The sequence below is a fragment of the Eptatretus burgeri genome, chromosome 5 (genome assembly GCF_056783735.1).
Source record: "Eptatretus burgeri isolate ZD-2024b chromosome 5, Ebu_testis_v1, whole genome shotgun sequence".
NCBI classification, from domain to species: Eukaryota; Metazoa; Chordata; class Myxini; order Myxiniformes; family Myxinidae; genus Eptatretus; species Eptatretus burgeri.
The window spans coordinates 96,623,836-96,647,154 of record NC_140965.1 but is presented as its reverse complement, the minus strand read 5'-3'; the positions used below and the strand labels follow the sequence as shown (position 1 = coordinate 96,647,154).

At 45.0% G+C, this 23,319-nt stretch overlaps 1 protein-coding gene across 2 annotated transcripts in view; it reads right to left on the bottom strand.

The window, feature by feature from the left end:
- The window catches only part of LOC147027007 (zinc finger C2HC domain-containing protein 1A-like), a 42,390-nt gene extending 20,514 nt beyond the window's left edge, over positions 1-21,876 (bottom strand). The window contains exons 1-3 of one of the 2 annotated variants that reach the window (XM_085883015.1): positions 21,767-21,876; positions 17,028-17,083; positions 16,118-16,240 (exon numbers count right to left, since the gene is read on the bottom strand). In XM_085883015.1, coding sequence (XP_085739141.1) covers positions 16,118-16,240; positions 17,028-17,083; positions 21,767-21,818 — 231 coding nt within the window. In that variant the 5' untranslated portion in view covers positions 21,819-21,876. The remainder of the gene's footprint in view (positions 1-16,117; positions 16,241-17,027; positions 17,084-21,766) is intronic. The other variant, XM_085883017.1, reaches the window with a different exon arrangement.
- Positions 21,877-23,319: the final 1,443 nt, after the last annotated feature.

Below are 23,319 nucleotides of genomic sequence, written 5' to 3'. Positions count from 1 at the left end.
TTGACCGATTTTGACCAAAATCTAATCAGCATAAGCCATCACCCTCCTGAATCAAGTGGTGTAATTTGATATTGGTAGGTTGTTCCGTTCTCAAGTTATCTGTACCAAACCATCAAAAATCGAATATTTGACCTTGACCTTTGACCTTTGACCGATTTTGACCAAAATCTAATCAGCACAAGCCATCACCCTCCTGAATCACGTGATGTAATTTGACGTTGGTAGCTTCTTCCGTTCGAGTTATTGTGCCTACAAACAAACAAACAAACAAGCAGTCATAGAATGGTACTTGCGAAATTGTCAACTGGACCTCTGACCTTGTCTAATAAAAGCTGTCGCTAGAGAAGGTAGCGACGCAAACCAGAAGTTTCTACGATGATCTGTTCCAAACCATCAAAAATCGAATGTTTGACCTCACTGTGACCTTGACCGTTGACCGATTTTGACCAAAATCTAATCAGCACTAGCCATCAGCCTCCTGAATCACGTGGTGTAATTTGACATTGGTAGCTTCTTCCGTTCGAGTTATCTGTACCAAACCATCAAAAATCGAATATTTGACCTCACTGTGACCTTGACCTTTGACCGATTTTGACCAAAATCTAATCAGCACTAGCCATCACCCTCCTGAATCACGTGGTGTAATTTGATATTGGTAGCTTCTTCCATTCTCGAGTTATCGTGCCTACAAACAAACAAACAAACAAACAGAAACGGAAGTCATCAATATACTAATGAAATCTTTAGATTTCGTAAGTAACAAACAGAAACGGAAGGCATCAATATACTTACGAAATCTATAGATTTCGTAAGTAATAAAAACATCTTGCCAAAAGGTGACCATGTGTGACTTCTTTAAGGTCACACTGAGGTGAACAGAGCTGCTATCCACCAGGAGCGACTCCTTGAGGAATATCTGCCTACGAGAGATTCCGATGAGAATCGTTCTACAGAGTAACCATGAAAAATATGTGTTTTCCTCATAACGTCACCAAATGACGTCATAATGTCTCAAGCTTGACATATCTAGAAAGCACTCATCGAGGTGTTCAATTTGAGGTACTACACGATATGGTACCTAAAACTTGAAAATTTGACCTTGGGGTCAAATATGTTTGACCTGAGGCGCTAACCATGAAGGTCAAGGCCAATCGCCACCAAAAATTAATCAGCTGAGCGCCAGACCATGAACTATATTCCCATGAAGTTTTAAGACGATCCGATCAAAATTACTCAAAAAATAAGGGTTTCGTCGACTGCCCTGATTTGCGACAAAGTGACCATGACCTTTGACCTTGACCTTCAAAATTTTATGCACTGAAAGGGACCTCTATAGGCCTTTGATATGCGAAGTTACAAAAATTTCCAATGATAACTGTGCTTGCAGAGTGATTTATACGTGATTACAAAAAAATAAATAAATAAATAAATAAAAAAACATATGAAGGTCAAGGCCAATCGCCACCGAAAAGTAATCAGCTGAGCGCCAGACCATGAACTATATTCCCATGAAGTTTGAAGACGATCCGATCAAAATTACTCAAAAAATAAGGGTTTCGTCGACTCCCCTGATTTGCGCCAAAGTGACCTTGACCTTTGACCTTCAAAATTTTGTGCACTGAAAGGGACCTCTATAGGCCTCTGATATGCGAAGTTACAAAAATTTCCGATGATAACTGTGCTCTGCAGAATTTTTTATACATGATTACAGACAAACAAACAAACAAACAAAACAAACAAAAAAAAAAAAAAAACATACAAGCTGACTAACATATCTTGCAAAAACTTCGTTTTGGCAAGATAACAAACAAACAAACAAAAAAAAACATACAAGCTGACTAACATACCTTGCAAAATCTTAGTTTTGGCAAGATAACAAACAAACAGAAACGGAAGTCATCAATATACTTCCGAAATCTTTAGATTTCGTAAGTAACAAAGGGGTGAAAACAGTAACCTCTGATCTTTGATGGCGGAGGTTAACAAAAACAGCACACGGTGGAGCACATACCTCCAAGCAGGCCAAACAGTTTACGATTTGTATTCCTCCGAGAGGTTGGACCTGGATCCCCACCATGAACCAAAATCCAGTCGGCTTGTTCCTGTCACATACCCAACTCATCCACCTAGTTTCGTCCGAATCCATCCACAACTTCTTGAGATATCGTGTTATCTATCGTTTTTGGCCCCATCTCTCAATTGTGAAGAATCACTTCAAAAATCCTTGGATCCAGATATTCACAAAAATCTCATAAATTCGTCCTCGTCACACGCCCAACCTGTCCACCAAATTGGGCCGAATCCATCCATAACTTTTTGAGACATCCTGCTCACAGACGGACAGATAGAGGTGAATACATAACCTCTGTCCACCTTCGGTCGCGGAGCTAACCAGATGGAGGCTCGCCAAGGTATTCCCCTTTCACACAAGCCGCTCAGTGTGACCCCCTTTTAGATTAAAACTATTTTGTTATTACTATCCTCGCCAGAGGAGAGGGGGTTGCATTTGGGTCCATTTGTTTGTTTGTTTGTCTGCACAGAACATGAGTATTTTTTCTCTGCAACCGCTTGTCGGATCGACACGAAATTTTCACCTGAGGAGCAACTACTCATGTAGAATGTATTAATGATAATTATGACGTCATAGGTCACGTGGTGTGGCAGCCACGTTGGAAAGTCATAGGTCACGTGGTGTGGCAGCCACGTTGGGAAACGTCATAGGTCACGTGGTGTGGCAGCCACGTTGGGAAGAAGGAAAAACTCTTTGGACCTCTGTCATCGAAACCACACCAAGGAAAAAAATGAAACTTGGCACATGGCAAGTACTCCACACAGGGAATAAGTGATTTTTTAAATGATGTCATAGGTGCCTTCGTTAGGACGTCATAATTGCTTACGTATAACGCCACATCCGATCAGCATGAAAATTGTTGCGGGTCATCTTGGGATAAATTGGTCCACAGAAAAAAAATTTATGACATCATCGGTCATGTGGTTCGGCAACCATATTTTTTATAAAATAAAAAATGCCTTCAAAAATCTCTGAAACGGTTGCACAGATTGAGGCGAAACTTTAAAAGGTATGACCACCTATCCATGAGGAACAAAATGTTCACACATATGATGTCCTGGGTCACCGTTTGGCAGCCATTTTGGATTTACCCGAAAACCGATAACGATCTTCTCCAGAACGGCTGAACAGATTGAGGGGAACTTCACACACATGCTCCCCAAGCATTGGGGATACCAGTGTTCATGAATAATTGATAGATCACATGGTCTGGCAGCCATATTGGATTGAGTGAAAGTCTTAGAAAAAAAAAACTCATCGATCAACGTGAAACTTCACAATTATGAACAAGTAGTGATGGGGAGTACAGGTTTTAAATTTCAACCTGGTCAGACACATGGTCTGGCAGGCAGAATTATTTAATTTTTTCAATCTGGATAATTTTTTATATATTTTTGAATAAGGCTCACTTGGCTGTGCCTGGATGGGTTTAAGGGCAGAGGAGTAGCAGCTGAAACCAGAATCCTATGCAGGTTCCTCCTGATGACTTAATCTTTGCTTTTTGCTTGTTTGGGTTCCTTCTGATTACTCCAATGCAGTATTGCACTTATTTGGTCTTCCATTTGATTTGAATTGAATTTATTTTCATACCATTCTGAATTCAATTGAAGAGTAATAAATGTCATGGGTCAGGGTCAAGTGTCCGATCAAAGCGGGCTTGCATCAAAGCAGGACGTCTCGGTACCCGGTCATCACTGCCAGCAGTTATAAAGTGGCAGTTGTAGTAATGTCTATTATTAGTTGCGTAACACACCAGTACACAAAATACATTACACAAAACAAGTCCTGGAGAGGGTCTGCAATCTCTGGAGAGGGTCTGCAATTTGCTCTTTTTCTTGTTTACCATATGTACTTCAAATGCAAAAAATTATAATTCTGTTTCCTTTCTGCGCAAAGCTGCATGTTTCTGACAATCTTTTAAACACCTCTACATAAATATCGGAATCCAGTAAATCTCGACGCGGACAAACATACCTTCAGGAACGGGCGTGGCTAATTTGGACATTCAATAAACCCTCCAATATTGCGGGTCCACGAGCATGGGTTTCTACCAATTGCGGGTAACGTACTGTGTTCCGAATCCGTTATCGCGGTTTTTGAGCAAAGATGAGACATAGTTTGCGTCCGCATGTACGATTACCTCTCATTAAGAACCTCATCTTGTTTCTCGCGCACCGTTAATTGTAGAAATCAGACCAGGAAACGGGAACAAAGCCATGTTTAATAATGAATCGTCATCGAACAGGAAATGAACAGGACCCGTGTACGGCAAAACCATTGTGGATTTACTCTGACTTTGAGTGGACCAGTACGTGGGAGAAACCATTGCAAATTTACCAACGTTTTCATGAGGCACCCAAGACTGAAGACTCCAGTTCAACCATCGCTCATGGAACTAATTGAGACGAAGGGATTTATGTCGAAGCAGGTTTTTAACGCCAAAGAAACGGGGTTATTTTAGAAGAGGATGCCATCTCGTACCTTTCTGTCCAAGCAGGGAAGATCTGCTCTGGATCAAGGTGGCAAAGGATTGTTTTTACCCTTCTTCAATGTGGAAATGCAGCAGGCGACTTCGTCGGGCTCCCGACGATCCAAAAGCCATCGCACGTTCAACATCCACATCTTTATAACCTCCACCTTCCCCCCTGTAGCAGCATCATCATCATTTCCAAGCTCAGTGTTGTGTCTTCTATTTATGGCAGGACAGTATGAACGAGTACGTAATATATTTCCCGTCACAATCACCCATCCCGCCATTTTGGGAAAAAAATTAAAAAGTTAAAATTCTTGTGTTTTTGTTTGATTTTACACTGTATTTATTGTATTTACATGTTTATTGGCCTCCATTGGACTCAGTCTGAAACGGGGTTTTTTGGATTTGGTCTCGATTTTCATGTCATTGCATACGTGCGTGCTTCCGCAACCATATCTCAGACATGTATGGACCAATTTTGTTCAAATTGGCACAGTCACAGCTGTACATGAAGGCATACACGTGCACCTCACCTTATTTTGCGATCTTGTCAAAGATGGCCGACTGGTAGACTGGCAGCCATTTTAGTTGCACATAAATATGAGGTAGCCCTCTACCTCCAGACAGCAAAATTACTAAAACAATGGGGCGATGACATTTTATGTCTTTTTTTTTTTTTTACTTGTTTCATTATTAACCTGCTCCATATTCATCATATATATATATATATATATATATATATAGATATATATATATATAGATATATATATATATATATATATATATATATATATATATATATATATATATATATATATAGATAGATATATATATATATATATATATATATAGATATATATATATATATATATATATATAGATATATATATATATATATATATATATATATATATATATATATATATATATATATTGTTACGCTGTGGAAATTCGCAATACACCATAAAGGGTCCTTGGATCAGTTATGACGATAAGTAATTGTGTAGTTTGATTTCCCCACCATTGTTTAAAGGGAATTTCCGTATTCACCGTGCTGCGATCCTTTGAGTTCGCTGTTTTTCGTTGCTCTGTCATTATTTTGGACCAATAATCCCCCAACAACTCAAACACCACCACCTTCACCTCTTTACCTCCACCACTCCATCCCGCAAACATCGCTTCACCGCCATTCTCAAACGACGCCCGCCAACAACCAAACTCCCACCACCTCCGCCTTTCTACGACACGTCGTGCCATGGGCTGTGAATGTGTTCCTTTCGCCTCAAAAAGCGGATCAGGAATGCTTCACGCCCCCTTTTCTTCCATCCAATGGCTGAGCATCAGGTGGTATAGCCCCGCCTCCGAACCGGCTGTGATCCACAAATCTGCATATACGCCCCTTCCCCGGGCTATATAAGCGCAAGCTCGCGGAAGGAGAAAAGTGTGCAGTACATCGGCAGAAAACCAAGTGGGAGCAGTGGAGTGGCAGTGGCGGAGTGTCGGCAGAAAAAGTCAAGTCTGCAGTGTTGGCGGGGCAGTCGAGTCGGGAGACGGAGCTCGAAGCCGACGGGAAAGGCAGAAGGGGAGCGCCGGAGAGAGCTCGCCAACCACACCAGGGGCACGAAGCCAGGCGCAGCTCCGCTGACAACGCGGCTTGCCCACCATCGCGCCACGAGGGTGCGGGTAGGACCCTTCGGTCTCGTGGACCTGGCCGCTCAACCAGGTTCCACGCGCATTAGGCCCACGGGCCCAGTCTGACTCCCTTGCCTTTGAGGGGGTCTTTCCTTTGCTTTTGTGTGAATGAGTGTTGTGGCACCGTATCTTGTAAAGTAGAAACTGTTTAAGTGCATGTAAATAAACATTGCTTTAGTCGGTGGTATTGCTTTTGCCTTCTATTGCTTGTAAATTGCATTCGTACTGTATGGCTGTGAATACGTGCTTGCCTTGTCTGAGTGTGGAATAAATGTACTTGGCGAACTGTTCCCCGTTTCGTTGCGTCCTTTCCTTTGTTTGAAAGTTCCATCTTGCATCACGGAAGGAATTGGTAGAAGGGTGTAAGCACCCGGTAAATAATCAAGTCTGTCGGGGCCAGCGATAACACCGCTCGGTTATCACTGAAGCACGGAACGGACCGCTTAAGCGGTTCGTGTCCTAGGCCGGCCAGCGGCGAGGTACGATCGCCCGGTTAACTACCCGCGCAGGTACTTAGGTAGGTCGAGTTTGGCGAACAACCCTATCCTGCGCGGGTGGCCGATTGGCACGATTGTGGTGTGGTCGAAGGACCCACCCGTGACAAGCTCCTGGCGGTAGTTCCACGGAGGGTCACGACTGAATTGACCATTCCGGTGGGCGACGCGGTCGCGATTTTGAGTTACGTGACCGATTGCACGCCGGGCGGGCCGAAATTCGTAACACTGGTGTCCGGGAGTGGGATTCCAATCCATCCTGCCTCCAACAGCAATTCGTAACACTGGTGACAGGAGTGTGGGATTCAAATCCACCTCGGTCTCCAACTAAATTTACGTGGATCGGACTCGGGGTGTGCGAAGCAACCCCCCCCCCGTTGCCCCCCCCAAATTACAAGCAAATATAAATTAATTCTCTTCCGAGAAATAAGATGGAGTTTCAAGGCGAACGGGTGCTGGGGGTAGATATGGAGTTAGACTTGTTAGAATCCATGGCCCAGGATGGAAACTCCAAGCAGGAAATGCTTGTGGTGCAGGAACAATTTCCCCCTCAACCGAACCCAGAGTCCGAAATGGGCGCGGCAGCGGCAGAGGCTACGGCGTATGACACCCCCCCCTCCCCACCTCCGTCAAGTTCCCTCCCCGGCCCCCAGCGAAACCACAACCGACCGAGGTGATTCGGCTTCGTCGGGGTCGGCTGAAATGAACAGAGTGGGGGAAAAGTTGATGTGGATGATGCAACAAATGGGAGACGTAATAAAAAACGTGAACGAAAAGATGGATGGAAATACGCAACAAAATGGATGAGAATGTGCAAATACTGCGGGAGGAGATGCAGCGCATGGGGCGATGCCTGCAGGCGGGCATAATGGCGGCGCCACGTGCTGGAGCGAACGAGCTGGGGGGGGGGTGCAACGGCTGTCAGGCCCGCAATGGAGGCGGGTGAGGAGAAATTAATACGGGGGACGTGTAGGGGACGCGATTTTGAGTTACGTGACCGATAGCACGCCGAAATTCGTATATATATATATATATATATATATATATATATATATATATATATATATATATATATATATATATATATATATATATATATATATATGTTTGGATTCGTACCTTTGTGAAAGCTTTGGTTCTCCCAACTCAATGCACTCGCCTACAGTTAATTAAAATATATTCCTGCTTGCTGTTCACAAAGGAACATTGGAATGCTGTGTGTGGAAGATAAGGATGGAGTCAGTCTTGAGTAATCCACAAGAATGTTGTGAGCAGCATTAGGGAGTAACTTTGCTTCATCGATATCTTGCTTGATTCATGGTTGTTGAAGAACATAAGCGAGTTGCTAAAGGCAGCTGGTCAGGTTGAAAGAAGGGACAATTGCGAGATAAGCATTTGTCCAAAAATAAAACCGACAATATGAGAGTGATATAACCAACTCTGGAAGAGCGGCACTCTCCGGGCTTCTTCAATTACACAATTGGTGTTCCTTGTGGTTTGGTGCTCTCAGTGTACACGTATGATAGATAATAAACAGTTTTCTCTCAAATACATCGATGTCTTCATACCTCAACTGAAAGGGTGATCGATGCTCCAACACACACACACACATATTATATATATATATATATATATATATATATATATATATATATATATATATATATATATATATATATATATATATATATATATATATATATATATATATATATATATATATATATTGTTGCGGTATTCGCGCCCGCCGGCGTGCTGACGGCCACGTAACTCGAATCGCGGCACGTCGCCCACCGGACGGACAATCCAGTCGTGACCCTCTCGGACTAACGCCGGGAACCAGTCACGGGTGGACCTTTCGGTCTCACCGCGATCGAGCCAATCAGCCCCCGCGTGGGATAGGGTTGCTCGCCAAATTCGACCTACCTAAGTACCCACGCGGAGGGTAGACCGGGCGATCGCACCTCGCCGCAGGTCGACTTCGGACACGGGCCACTTAAGCGACCCGTTCCGTACTATCAGAATAACCGAGCGGTGTTATCGTCGACCTCGACGGTTCGATTAATTATCGGGCGTATTCAGCCCACTACCAACCCTTTACGTGAAGCAAGATGAGGATTCAATGGAGGAAAAGACGAAGCGAAGCGGGAAACAGTTCAACACAAAGCACATTTATTCGCGGAACACGGGAAGCACACACATTCAATTCCACCAAAAGCACATAGAAAAAACACAATGCAATTTACACAAAAAGCAAATGTAAAAACGAAAACACAATGCAGAGCTAATACCGACTACCGAGCACACGGCAACACTTATACAATTCTACTTCACAGACGGCGCCGACAACACATACCCAAAACCAAGGAAAAGAAATACCCTCAAGGATGAGGCGGGCCTGAGGCCGAGACCGGGTCGGCCTACCCGTCTGGTGATGAGACGAGGAGCGGCGATGGCGCCTCAACTCCGCGGGCCCCGCGGACAGTGTCTGGTAGGGGGTGGGAAAGGGGCCCCCTTGGTCGCACTATCTCAGCGCGGGGGGAAACAGGAGGGGGTTGCTGATGCTCGGGGTATAGAGGATTTTTATTATCCCGCGACGAGCGTCTCCACCTCGGCCAGGTCGCGCTGTCGGCCTCCCTGGGGTGCAGCTCCCGACGCGAGCACCCCCTCGTCTGGTGTCGCCGCCTTTCCACAGCTCCGTCCCCTCCGTTCCGACTCCAACCAGCTCCTTCTTGCCAACTCCACCGCCCGCGAAGTCTTGACTCTCTGTTTCCGACTCTCCTACTCTCCGCCTTTGGACTCTCCTGGACTGACGAACACGGTCCTTTTATCAGCCCCGTAGCTTCGCCCTCTCATCTTTGACCCCCTCCCTTCGACCTTTCACCTCGCTCCCCATTGGCCCGAGAAAAAGTGGGCGTGAAGGCTTTTTGATCCATAAATTTGCATATATCGATCGCCCTGGGGGCGGGGCCAATTCGCCCCTCGCTCACCGATTGGACGGCAAAAAGTGGGCGTGTGTCGTTTTTGATCCGTTTTTGAAGCACAAAATCCGTGATTTTGTACACGCTGTTCGGCGCGCGCCCTGCACGAGTCCAACACCGGTACCCACAGGCGGCGCAAGAACGGTGGCGATGCGACGGTTGCGAGGTGTGACGTGAAGGTCGTGGAGGTTGTGGTGAAGCGGTGGTTGGTGGTGGTAACAATGGCGGTTGGTCCAAATTAAAGATAGTAAAAGAAAAACGGCTATCCTGAAGAGTCGCAGCACGCATGAATGACATGTATTCCCACTAGACAACGGGTTTGGGCCTAACTACACATGTACTTACCGAGATACCTCACCTAAGGGACCTGAATGGTGGTTTGCGAATCTGGTAACCACAACAATATATATATTGTTGCGAATTCGCGCCCGCCGGCGTGCGGACAGCCACGTCACTCAAATCGCGACCGAGTCGCCCACCGGACGGACAATTCAGTAATGACCCTCCGGGAACTATCGCCCGGAGCCAGTCACAGGTGGGCCTTTCGACCTCACCACAATCGTGCCAATCGGCCACCCGCGTAGGATAGGGTTGTTCGCCAAACTCGACCTACCTAAGTACCCACGCGGATGGTAAACCGGGCGATCGTACCTCGCCGCAGGTCGACTCCAGACAGGAGCCGCTTGGGCGGCCCGTTCCGTACTATTGGGATAACCGAGCAGTGTTATCATCAACCTCGACAGTTCAGATTATTTACCGGGCGTTTTGCACCCACTACGAACCCTTTACGTGAAGCAGGATGGAGGGTCAATAAAGAAAAGACGAAGCGAAACGGGAAAACAGTTCACACAATGCACATTTATTTCCCGGCACACGGAAAGCACATATATACAGCCATACAGTCAAAATGCACATATAGCAACCAAAACAAAAGCAACAACGACGCAGATTTACTACCGACTACGCGCACACACGGCAACACTTGTACAGTTCTACTTTACAGATGGCGCCAACACACATTTACACAAAAGCAAAGGAAAGAAGCCACCCTCCTAGACAAGGGGGCAGACAGACCTGTAGGCCAATTGTGCGCGTGACCTGGAGGAGCGGCCAGGTCCGCGAGACCGGGGGGGTCCTACCCGCGTCCTCGTGACGCGTTGGCGGGCAAGCCGCAGATGTGGCCGCGTGGCTGTGCCCCGACTCCGTGCTCCTTGGCGGGTTTCGTTGGCACGACGTTTGGAGTGGGGTGGGAACGGGGCCCCCTTTTTGCACTATCTCAGTGCGGGGGAAAGGGGGAATTGTTGATGCCCTGGGGGAGGAGAATGGCTGGCTGTCTTGGGTCCCGCGACGAGCGATCCCACACCGCGACCTCGTCGCCGACCGCAGTCCTTCTCGCCTCGGACCCGAGCTCCTTTGCCTCTTCCCGCAACTCTTCTCAGCCGACTCCAGAACCCAACTCGATGACACTCTCCTCAGCCGACTGCAGAACCCAACTCTCTGCCACAGCGATGACTTCGCCACCCGACTCGACTGACTTCATTCGCCTTGCGCTCGCCTTCTTATAGGCTGGCAGGAGCAGCTAATATGCAAATATTCGGCTCAGGATGACCTCGGGGGCGGAGCCACGCTTACCCATTGGTCGGAGGAAACGGGGGCGTGAACCTCCACTGATCCTAGAATTTGCATACATCGATTTCACATAGACGCGCCTGGAGGCGGAGCCAAGTCGCCCCGAGCTTGCTGATTGGACGGAGGAAAAGTGGGCGTGTAGCGTTCTTGATCCGAATTTTCCCTCGGAAAGGCCGCTATTTGCGCTCGCGGCTCGGTGCGTTTGGCACCAATCGCCGAACGGGCCCGAGACAGCCCGACGCCCAGTGTTCACAGGTGGTGCGGGAATGGCCATAGAAGGAGAGAGGTGAAGGTGGTGGAGGGTTTTCGGTGGTGGTTTGATGGTTATGGTGCCGTTTGGGAATGGCAGTGATGCAATGATGTGGGAGCGTTGATGGTGGCGGTGGCATGGTTGTTGTTGTCTGAGGGTTGGAGCGTGGTTGTAGTTGGTGACGATGGCTGGTGTGATAGTTAAGGTGGTTGTTGTGTGATAGCGGTTGAGGCGTGGTTGGTTCAAAATAAAGACAGAACAGAAAAACGCCTAACTCAAAGGATCGCAGCCCGAATGAATCACATAAATTCCCTCTATACAACGGGTTTGGGCTAACTACACATGTACTTAGAGATATCTCACCTACGGGTCCTGAATGGTGGTTTGCGAATTTCCACAGCCGTAACAATATAAATATATATATATATATATATATATATATATATATATATATATATATATATATATATATATATATATATATATATATATATATATATATATATATATGTGTTACGGATTTCAGAATCCGATCTCAATGGTTTCAGAACCCTATCTCAATGGTGAAGAATCACTTAAAAAATTCTAGTAGCCGGATCCGGATCTCGATTTTCACCAAAATCTAATCAGTTCATCCCTGTCACATTCCCAACTTCTCCACCAAATCCGTCCACAACTTTTTGAGATATCCTACACACAAACAAGAAAAAGACATCTTGCAGAGCACGATACTTGCAAAATCCACCCCCTCTCCAAAGGTTGCCATGGATACATCAAATTGTCCATTTCATTAAGATCAAAATTGACAATCTTAACCAACGTTCACGTCAATCGGATGAAAAGTGATGATTTTAGAAGTTTGACCTCAAGTTGACCTTTGACATTTTGACCTCAAAATAGTTGTTTTCCCAATTCAGTGACGCAATATGCAAATCCTGTTCAACTTTCAAGTCAATCGCATGAAAAATGACCATTTTATAAATAACAAGTCTGGAGACGGCGATGGTTCACGAGCAATGTACACGGTTCGCCTTTTTAATTTTTTGACCTTGGAGGGGACACCACGGGCAAACTGGCGGGAATCAGGAAAAACTTAAACGATGAAAGTTGTAGTACTCGTAGAGCACTACTTGCATACCAACTTTCATTCAAAACAGTTGAAAACCCTAGGAGCTCGATGCCCAATTTATAGATTTTTTTGACATTTTCTAAGTTCATGACCTTGTGACCTTGACCTTGGGACGAAAATGAAAAATTGAGCTCTGTAGGGCTATGCAGGTGCCATTGGGCAAACCAAATACCGAAAACCCTGCCAGATTCGACAAACCCCCTCGGAGAAGATGTAACTTGAAATCGACTACCCCCGAAAAACACATGTTTTTTGGGCGTGGCTCCGCCCATAATGGGCGCAGCAAGCCCATTCTCAGGAAAACACAACTGGATCACGATATAAACCTCCCACACAAATTTTATCAGGATAGGATTAAAACTCACGGAGCTATGCTCGGAACAGACAGACACAGACAGACAAGCCGGTAGGCGGACATGGGAAGTCGACTACCCAAAAGAACCTGACGCGATGTGCCCGTTCGATGGGGAATGACCTGAGGATTAAGCACAAGAAAATTCATGATTCTAGCTTCAAGGAGTAATGCTGCAGATTGTTTTTTCGTTAAAATACCCCCACGTTTAGAGGTTTTTCGGCCGTTGCTCGGCAACGGAGGGGTCCATAGCAACGGTTCTTTCTCACACATAACTAGGACATACCATGAACCTACCATACCAGTTTCATGTATATCTGACTCAGTCTCTGAGATATAACGAACTTCTTTTTTTTATTGCTTTTGACCAGGGTTCATTCAAAGTCTATCTTCTCCGACAGTTTTCATGGGATCCGGCTGGAAATTTTTGACAATATGGCTGAATGTACTGCCCACAGTCACACGTGGCCCGATTTTTGAAAAAAATTTTTTTATGATTTTTCGAAATTTTCTAAGTCCCGTTGCTCGGCAACAGTGGTGTCCATAGCAATGGTTCTCATTTGCACAAAACTAGGTCATGGTATGAACCGACCAACCAAGTTTCATCAAAATTGCCATTGTATTAACGGAGCACTGGACCGAACAGACAGACAGACAGACAAGCCGGTATGCGGACATGGGTAGTCGCCTACCCAATAGAACCTGATGTGATGGGGCCGTTCGATGCAAAAGGACCTGAGGATTAAGCACAAGAAAATTCTTCATTCTAGCTTCAAGGGTTAATGCTGCAGATTGTTTTTTCATTATAATACCCCCATATTTTGAGGTTTTTTTGGCTGTTGCTAGGCAACGGAGGGGTCCATAGCAACGGTTCTTTCTCACACATAACTAGGACATACCATGAACCTACCATACCAGTTTCATGTATATCTGACTCAGTCTCTGAGATATAACGAACTTCTTTTTTTTGTTTTCGACCAGGGTTCATTCAAAGTCTATCTTCTCCGACAGTTTTCATAGGATTCGGCTGGAAATTTTTGACAATATGGCTGAATGTACTGCCCACAGTCGCTCATGGCCCGATTTTTTATTTTAGAAAAAATAATTTTTTTATGATTTTCCAAAATTTTCAAAGTCCCGTTGCTAGGCAATGGTGGTGTCCATAGCAACGGTTCTCATTTGCACACAAGTAGGTCATGGTATGAACCTACCCACCAAGTTTCATCGAAATAGCCATTGTATTAACGGAGCACTGGACCGAACAGACAGACAGACAAACATAGACGGAAAAACTGATAATAAGGGTAGAACAAATTTCAAAATATTAAAAATAAAAATAAAAATTCCCGACTGGATCGACTATGCAACAGACAAAAAATTTCAAAGTCCCGTTGCTAGGCAACGGTGGTGTCCAAAGCAACGGTTCTCATTTGCACACAACTAGGTCATGGTATGAACCGACCAACCAAGTTTCACCAAAATCGCCATTGTATTAATGGAGCACTGGACCGAACAGACAGACATACAGACAGACAAACATATCAACGGAAAAACTGATAATAAGGATAGAACAAATTTCAAAAAAAAATTTTTTTTTCTTTCGACTGGATCGACGACCCAACAGACAAAAAATTTCAAAGTCCCGTTGCTAGGCAACGGTGGTGTCCATAGCAACGGTTCTCATTTGCACACAACTAGGTCATGGTATGAACCGACCAACCAAGTTTCATCGAAATCGCCATTGTATTAACGGAGCAGTGGACTGAACAGACAGACAGACAGAGACAAGCCGGTAGGCGGACATGGGTAGTCGCCTACCCAATATAATCTGACGCGATGGGCCCGTTCGATGGGGAATGACCTGAGGATTAAACACAAGAAAATTCTTGATTCTAGCTTCAAGGGTTAATGCTGCAGATTGTTTTTTCGTTAAAATAACCCCACATTTAGAGGTTTTTCGGCCGTTGCTAGGCAACGGAGGGGTCCATAGCAAAGGTTCTTTCTCACACATAACTAGGACATACCATGAACCTACCATACCAGTTTCATGTATATCTCACTCATAGTCTCTGAGATATAACGAACTTCGTTTTTTTTATTGTTTTCGACCAGGGTTCATTCAAAGTCTATCTTCTCCGACAGTTTTCATAGGATCTGACTGGAAATTTTTGACAATATGGCTGAATGCACTGCCCACAGTCGCTCGTGGCCTGATTTTTTATTTTCGAAAAAATAATTTTTTTATGATTTTCCAAAAATTTCAAAGTCCTGTTGCTAGGCAATGGTGGTGTCCATAGTAACGGTTCTCATTTGCACACAACTAGGTCATGGTATGAACCTACCCACCAAGTTTCATCGAAATCGCCATTGTATTAACTGAAATCGCCATTTTAAATACTGATAATAAGGGTAGAACAAATCTCAAAAAAAAAAATTTGGAATTTTTTTTTTTTTTTTTCGACGAGATCGACTACCCAACAGACACACACCCATAACGAATATAGTGGTCACTTACTGACTCGTGAACCAATACCTCAAGATCAATAAGCTTCTCAGTTGAGACTACCTCTACAACTTGGTAAAGTTTCATGATGATAGGTTTAGTATTGTGACCTGTAGGCGATCGACAAACAGACAAAATAACAAAAAACAGCACTGCCTGAAGAATTCAAAGCCAAAGTACTGCTAAACTGTAGCTTTGTTTTCCGATTCATGTTCCGAACCAATTGCTTAACTCCACCTTTCCCTTCATACGCACGGGGTAATGAATACTGTATAAAATAAATTTTGTGTAAAAGTACATTAAACAAACAAAAAAAAAGTGTTTCATCTTTCATCCTCTGTTTTACCTCTCCAAAAGTGTTATGACATTTAAGAACCGTGTTCAAATGATGCTGCAATCCAAACAAATCACCTCATGGCTGAAGCTAATTGCCATTGCCACTTTGTCATACCATACTGCCATCCTTCATGCATTTGCAGATGATACAGTAAAGGTGAGAGCCGAGAGCATTAGAAATCCCAAAGTAAAGACTCAAAATGGAACCTGAGGAGCCTGGGGTAATGGAGGTACATATGGGATGTCTGTGCCCTCAAATCGTTGTCTCTGAGCATTGAAAACTTTCCGTTTCTTGGTAGATTGCTTGCGGCAAATTTGCTCATGCTTTTTCTGTGGGGGTGGGGGTGAGGAGGGTAAGATTCAATTCGGTAAATCACAGCAGAAATTTAATGTTCTATACCATTCATCACACTCGCTTCCAAGCCTTCTGTTATATAGCCTGGGTTTGAATCTCGGCCCAGCTACAAATCGTCATCCTCGTGTGTTATAGGCAGGGCGATTCATCAATGTGTGTGCCGTCCCTCGGATGGATGTTAAACTGGGCAGATTTCAATTAATAATAAAAAAAAAAAAAATAAAAACATACCATGCATTTTCCATTCCGATCCCTCTGAACATCTCTGCAATCCCTTTCTCCCATCGTGTAAGGCGGTGCGGTATCTCACCAACCACTGTCCCCAATACGAGTAGTTATGTCTTTTCACTGCAGTTTTACAATGTCACTGTCATTATATCATCCCTTTGTCCAACTCTTTCTTAAGACTTAAAATCCGACTATTAATTTGCAATTCCTTACTGGCTTTGACACCAATACAAATTATATTAAGGACTCTCAGCATCAAATAGCTCCATATAATCGAACAAACAGTTTCAAATGCAACGGCTCGCCACCAAGTAAAGCATTTAAATTGATCAGCTACGGCAATAAATGTGAATCGTATCTCCCGGCTTGATGCATGAGCGACTTGCCGATATATGTGGAAACACGTATATGCTCCTTGTATTAATTACAGCCAAAGAAGGTACGAAGCACTTCCCCCCCCCCCTTTCCAATAATATATTTTGGCAACAGGGAAAACAAGTTGAAGTGTCTAGATTCTGAACTAAAATGGCTCACCAGACTTTGCACTTGGAAGGTTCGTTTACAGACAATGCAAGGCACCAGGTGAAGCTCTGCAAGCACATGGGGGTGACAGAGCAAGGGATTACACCACAAGACTGGATGTGCATGTGTGTTGTCCCTGTTTATATTTAACAACACAAAGGATGACTGTGAAGCAAACATTTAATATGCAGGTTTCTCCATACTTTAATACGCTTCAGTACATTGGTAAAGTACCCACTACTTATGAATTGATCGAGGGGGTACAGTGATCAAATGGAGAAGTGAAGCAAGGTATTTATTTAGGGAGGAGGGTGGAAGCAAGAGTATGAGGATAGGTGACCCACAATATTGTTGTCATCTTCAGACTCGTCCCAGTTGTCAGGTCCAAATCCAACGAACCGCGTCAAAGCGGTCGTGCCGGCCAACTGATTTTGCACTCCCAGCCGGATTATGAGCCTGTTTGCCACAATACCTGGCTCCAATGGAACAATTCGAGACAATCAAGCAACGTCCAAATCGGTACTGTACATCGATTCACACTAATGAGCGATCCAAGTGAAATCGTCAGATGGAGTGCACGGTCTTGTCCTGGCCACTAATCGCTCAAACCCCATCTGTCTTTTTCATGGACACGTAAAACCAAAAGTAGCAATCAGAGACACTCAAATCATCCAGAGACGAAGTGATTTTATAAGGCGGATTCAAACAGAAAAAGGGTGGGAATACAGGAAGCAACACAATTCGTCTTCATAACAAAACCACATACATGCCCAGAACATCAGATGAGTGCCAGATTCTTTAATTATCTAAACATTAAGGCCTTAGACACACTTCATTAGAAAGACAAGAAAGAATGACAGGACAGAAATACTGCCGACTGCGTCTGGCAGAACGCAGCTTGGTTCAGGTGGAGACACGGCCTTTATGGAGCTGTTGCTCGCACGGACCGAACGCAGCTCGAGGGGGGGAGGAGTGGGTGTGGCCTGCTGTGAGTAATGGCTGAAGGCAGACAAATGCTTGTTTGGTTGAAACCCCATAAGTCCACGTTCAGACTTTGCTGAAAGCTCTACGTGCCTCTGACTCCCCTCCTCCCACCCCGGTCCTTGCATCTCCCCCATTTTTATCTTCAGCTCCCATTTTGCAGCCGTGATGTCACTAGTACCTCCCCTCTCAGCCGTTATTGGCCTGAGGCTCAGTCTGTGGGCAGGGACAACCGTTCCCTGATCTTTCACCGAGTTTGTGCTGGTGGCCAGTGTGGCAGGTGCAGCTTTTCCTGCCTAAACTTGTGCATGAGGGCCTGTCAAACACTTTAAAGCACATAAAAGACGGGTTACAAAGGGAAGAACATTAAAAAGGGTGTCAAATAATGGCAGTGTTGAACACACACATGGGAAGGGGCAGAAGGGGGGGGGGAGTTGGGGGTGGGGAGTAAGACACCATCTTTATATACATAAAATGACGTATCTTGTCGCAATTAAATTATCTCCTACTGATGGTAATACATGCAATATGGGAAAAAATTTCTCTATATTATGCAAAGTTACCCCCTTTCTGATGATACGGATGATCTGATGGACGATACGGGTCTGGTAGGATGGCCGAAAAGTACATACTCACTTCTGAGCTGACTAGCCTAGGTTTGAGAGCATGTGCTGGAGCAACGCACTGCCACATCCACCAACAGTACTCCAGGGGCTTCCATCTGGACATCACCCAGGCAGATGTCTGGCCCATCCCAATCTCCTTGAGATGCCAATCAAGCTGCTGCAAACATGAGGCACGTGGTCGACCCATTGGCCTCCTCCACCCACGAAGCTCCCTCACTGAGAGAATCTGGTGAGCAGGATCAGCGTCAGGTAAATGAGCCACATGCCAATAGAGATGCAGCTGACATTCACGGACTATGCAGGTAACAAATCTCATTTGAGTCTCTCAGCAACCGCTCGTTCGACACAAATTCTAACCAGTGATAGCCAAGGATTCTCCAAAAAGACCTGGAACCAATGGAGTTAAGCCTTTGTCTCAGGTCCTTGGTCAGAGTCGAACTCTCACATACGTAGAGCAAGATTGGAACCACCAAGGACTAAAAGACTTAGACTTTCATCGCCCTGCATTGGTACCGACAGAGCCACCCCCCATTATCCAGTGAATCGACGACTCCCTAGGTCCGACCCAGACAGCTATCGACTTCTGGCACACAACATGCGAAGACATGACTATCACTGTCAAGGTAAGTGAATCGCTCTGTGACTTCAACATCCTCGCAACAAACAGGTACAGACAAGATAGCAGCATCGAAGATGTCATCGAAAGCTTGGATTTTAGTTTTGATGCAGGAGACCCATAATCCCAGCAGATCTGAATCAGCACCTCATTCAGCACCTCAAGGGCCCCCAAAAGGATATCCAGAGTCTCCGCAAAGATGACTGCATCGACTGCGAAATCAAGGTCAGAGATCTTGACATTCCCAAACGATGCACCACAGCTTGATCTGGCATCCTCCCCAGAATCCAGTCCATACAAATGCCGAAAAGTGTGGAGGCCAGTACACACTCCTGACGAACTCCAGTAATAACTGGAAATGTCAGAGATGATATCACCATTTCTCACAGCACTCTCAGTACCAGTGTACAGTTCAGACATCAGATCGATCAATTTTAGTGGCACCCCACAAAGACCGAGAATCATCCAAAGGGCATCCCGATTCACTGAATCAAACGCTTTGCAGAGATTAACACATAGGCTGCAAGCAGCCCCTGCCGAAACTCTCGTCTGCGTTCGGTGAGGACCCGGAGGGCAAGGATAGGGTCAATCGTTGACCTCTTTGGTGTAAAGCCTGACTGCTCTGGACGCTGCATTGAGAGCAGCGTCACCCCTCGGTAGTTGTTGCAGTCTTGGCGATCACCCTTCCCTTTCCAGAGAGGGACAACAAGGCCCCTCTTCCAGTCATTTTGGATCATGCCTGTGTTCCAGGCAGAGCACAGAACTGTATGCAATGACACGGGTGCAGCATTTCCACCAGCCTTGAGAAGTTCGGCATGGATGCCACAGATCCCTGGAGCTTTACTCCATTTCAACCGGTTCACCGCAGCCTGTGTTTCCACAAGCGAAGGTGGACCACAGTTGATTGGAGGGTCAACAACAGTTATTGTAACACCCCTGACGTCCAACTCGACAGCTGGTGTGTCAGCTTGGTACAGCCGCTTAAAGTAACCAGCCTAATGGGCCTTCACTTCAGACTCCTCTGTCAAGAGCCTACCACCATCCGCTCTAAAAAGCAGCCCACCGACAGACAGGCCTGGAGGAACACAGATTCATCAATGTGTGTGCCGCCCCTCAGATGCACATTAAACTTGGCGTCACATCTGCTGACATGAGTTGGTGGACTTTAAAGATCCCACGACGTCCTTTGTAAAGAGTGGGCAAGCTGTCGCCGGCACCCCAGCCGCATTCCAAATTCCTGCCTATTACTGCTCAGTCGAGTGTCAAGCCTAACCAGCCGATTGGTGAAAGACTTTAGCCGAAACCTTTCCCTGGCCAACCCCACAAGAACGTGAAAATAATTGCGGCCATTAAAGAAGGTTCTTTCTTGGTTTTCTTGTTTATTTCATAAAACTGCCCTCAGTTTACTCCTACATGACACCCTTTACCCTCCTGCTCAACCACCCTCATCTTTTTCTACCTCTAAACGTGACACCTCACGGGAATATACTCAATACTCGACACGTTTGCTCCTTGAAGGATGCCCATCTCTGTGATGCTTATTGTCCTCCCGATGGTGTCCCAATCTGGAGCACCCAATTCTCCCCTCCCCTGAATTACTCTGCTCTACTTTCCCGAACTCAAACTCTCAACATTGTCACTACGATAATTAATTAATTAATCCACAATGGAAAACACATCGTGCATCCTCATGTCGACTTGTGTGAAGTTCGATTCTGATGAGGGCCTGAGGGTGCATCTTTGTTGTGAGCATGAATACACCTGGACTTTGATCTCACATACCCCCCCCCCCCCACGCATCAAAGAATGCCCCCCACGCGCCCCTTGGCCGTGCTCACCTGGGTTTAAACCAATCAGGTTTCAGGGATCCCCAATGGTAATCCTGCCACAAGTACACAAGATTCATGTTCAAAACTTGTCTGCTTTTCCTCAAGGAGGGACCTGAGCAGCCCAGCAAGTTAAGTTAATTAGTTAATTAGTTAATTAATTAATTAATTAACATCATTGCAAACCAAATGCATAAAGATGTTTTCCTCGACGATGGTTTCTATTTTCTCGTTTCGATTTGTTTTTTTAAACAAACGAACTGAAAACGGTTCACGATTAAAATTTAATTACATTTATTTTTTTCGATGATATTACAACGAACGCATTTGCGGATTGAACATTAAACACGTTACATAATTATGACGCACTCGTTTAATTGTTCTATTATTATTGTGCAACACGACGTCATAGACATGCTTCGCCGCCCGAGTTGCTACGCGCCCGTCTTTAAAAAAAACAAACCCGTTCTTTTAAATTCCACCCTCAATTAAACAATTATATAAATCTCGATTATATAAATCGCTAAGTATTACCGTTTAACAAATATATCTCTTCGCAATCAATTTATTTTAATACAATCGAACGCCTTGCAACGTCAAATTTCAAACAATTTTTATTTCTCGTCAGACGAAAAACAACGTCAAGCGCACGAAATATCGGACTTTATTCAAGTTATTTTATTTGTTATTTGCTCTCCTTACCTTTACGCGTCTCCTCTTCAACATGTCCCTCTCCCTCACCTCCTCGCTCCATCGCTTCGCTTCCCCGAGTAACGGTCGAGCAGGATTGACGGTTCTTCTTCCTCTTTGTATTTTTACATACTCTTCTTCTTCTTCCTGGTGGTTCTCAATTAAAACTGTGCCTTAATTTTTGTTTCTTTTTTTTTCAGTTTTTCTTTTTTTCCCCCCATTTTTAAAGAATTGCTCCATTATACAAAGTTTTATGATGTTTCTGAATTTTACCCCCAATAAATATATAAACATTATAAACAATCCGTTGTATTAACAGTGACAACACCGGCTGTTCCAATGTGTAAAATAATTAATTTTTGACCCTCCAATCTCAATGAACGTTCACCAACATCCAGAAGCTGCTGCCAGAGCAGCAACCACACTGATAGCAAGTAGTGTAACAAACGTGGCAAGGAACCTCCAAGATGATCATGACTTATAATACAGTAGTACCTGCAGTCCACAACTCCAGGCACGTTTTGGAATTTGGCCAGGGTAACAGTCAGCAGAGATAACTTGCCTACTCGTCCACTAAATGCGAGAAGAGTGGTGTCAAGACCTGGCCCTTGGGTAGAGGGCTCAGGGTACCGCCAGTTGCTCCGGAGGTCCTGATTGACGTGCTCGGGAGACCAAGACGTACCCCCGTGTGTGGTCGCGCGTATAAGCAGTCAGATGTGGCCGAGCGACGTTGACATCCCAATGCTGATGCAAATTCACCCCCCACCAACTCTTCAACACACGGTATCGTATGCAAATTTCAAAACAGAGGGATAAAGGCGAATGGTTTACTCAGGATAAAGGAACACAGGGTGTAATACCACCAAGCAATGGATAAATCATGTAAATTAAATTTATAAAAATAATATAATACAAGCCGGGAGGCGACGATGGTTCGCGGGCATTATTCAGGAAGCCCTACCGTAAAAACCTATCTCTTCCATCAAAATTGACCAAAAATATCGTATTTTTATATGTTGAACTTATGGACATTACGCACAGCTTCTAGGAAATGAAATTGTGAGAAAAAAAGCGAGAAAAAAATTAATAAATAAAAAAATAAAAAGTTCAAGTGGGCGTGGCTCCACCAACAAGGGGCGTGGGACGCCCATCATACAAAAAGACACAACTAGACCATGATATCTAGCTTGTGTCCAAGTTTCATCAAGATCGTATCGAACGTCACGGAGCGATGCTCTGGAGAGAGTCACAAACAGACAGACAGACAGACAACGAAAATAGTGGTCACTGCTGGTGCCCACGAACCAAAAATAGTGGTCACTGCTGGCACCCGCGAACCAAAATATTTGTCAAGATAGAAAGAAAATAATGTGTAAAGGAGAAAGGTGGGGGCGGGGGGGGAGAAGAATTCAGGCCTGTTCGAGTTAATGTTCCGGTGGCCCTGCCCCAACCACAGGTCACAAGGATGACACCTCACCACCACCATTCCCTCTCTCTGGGTGTGTTCTCAAACTGCCAACAAACGAACCAGAGCAATCCCTGCAACACCTTGAATCCACACGTTG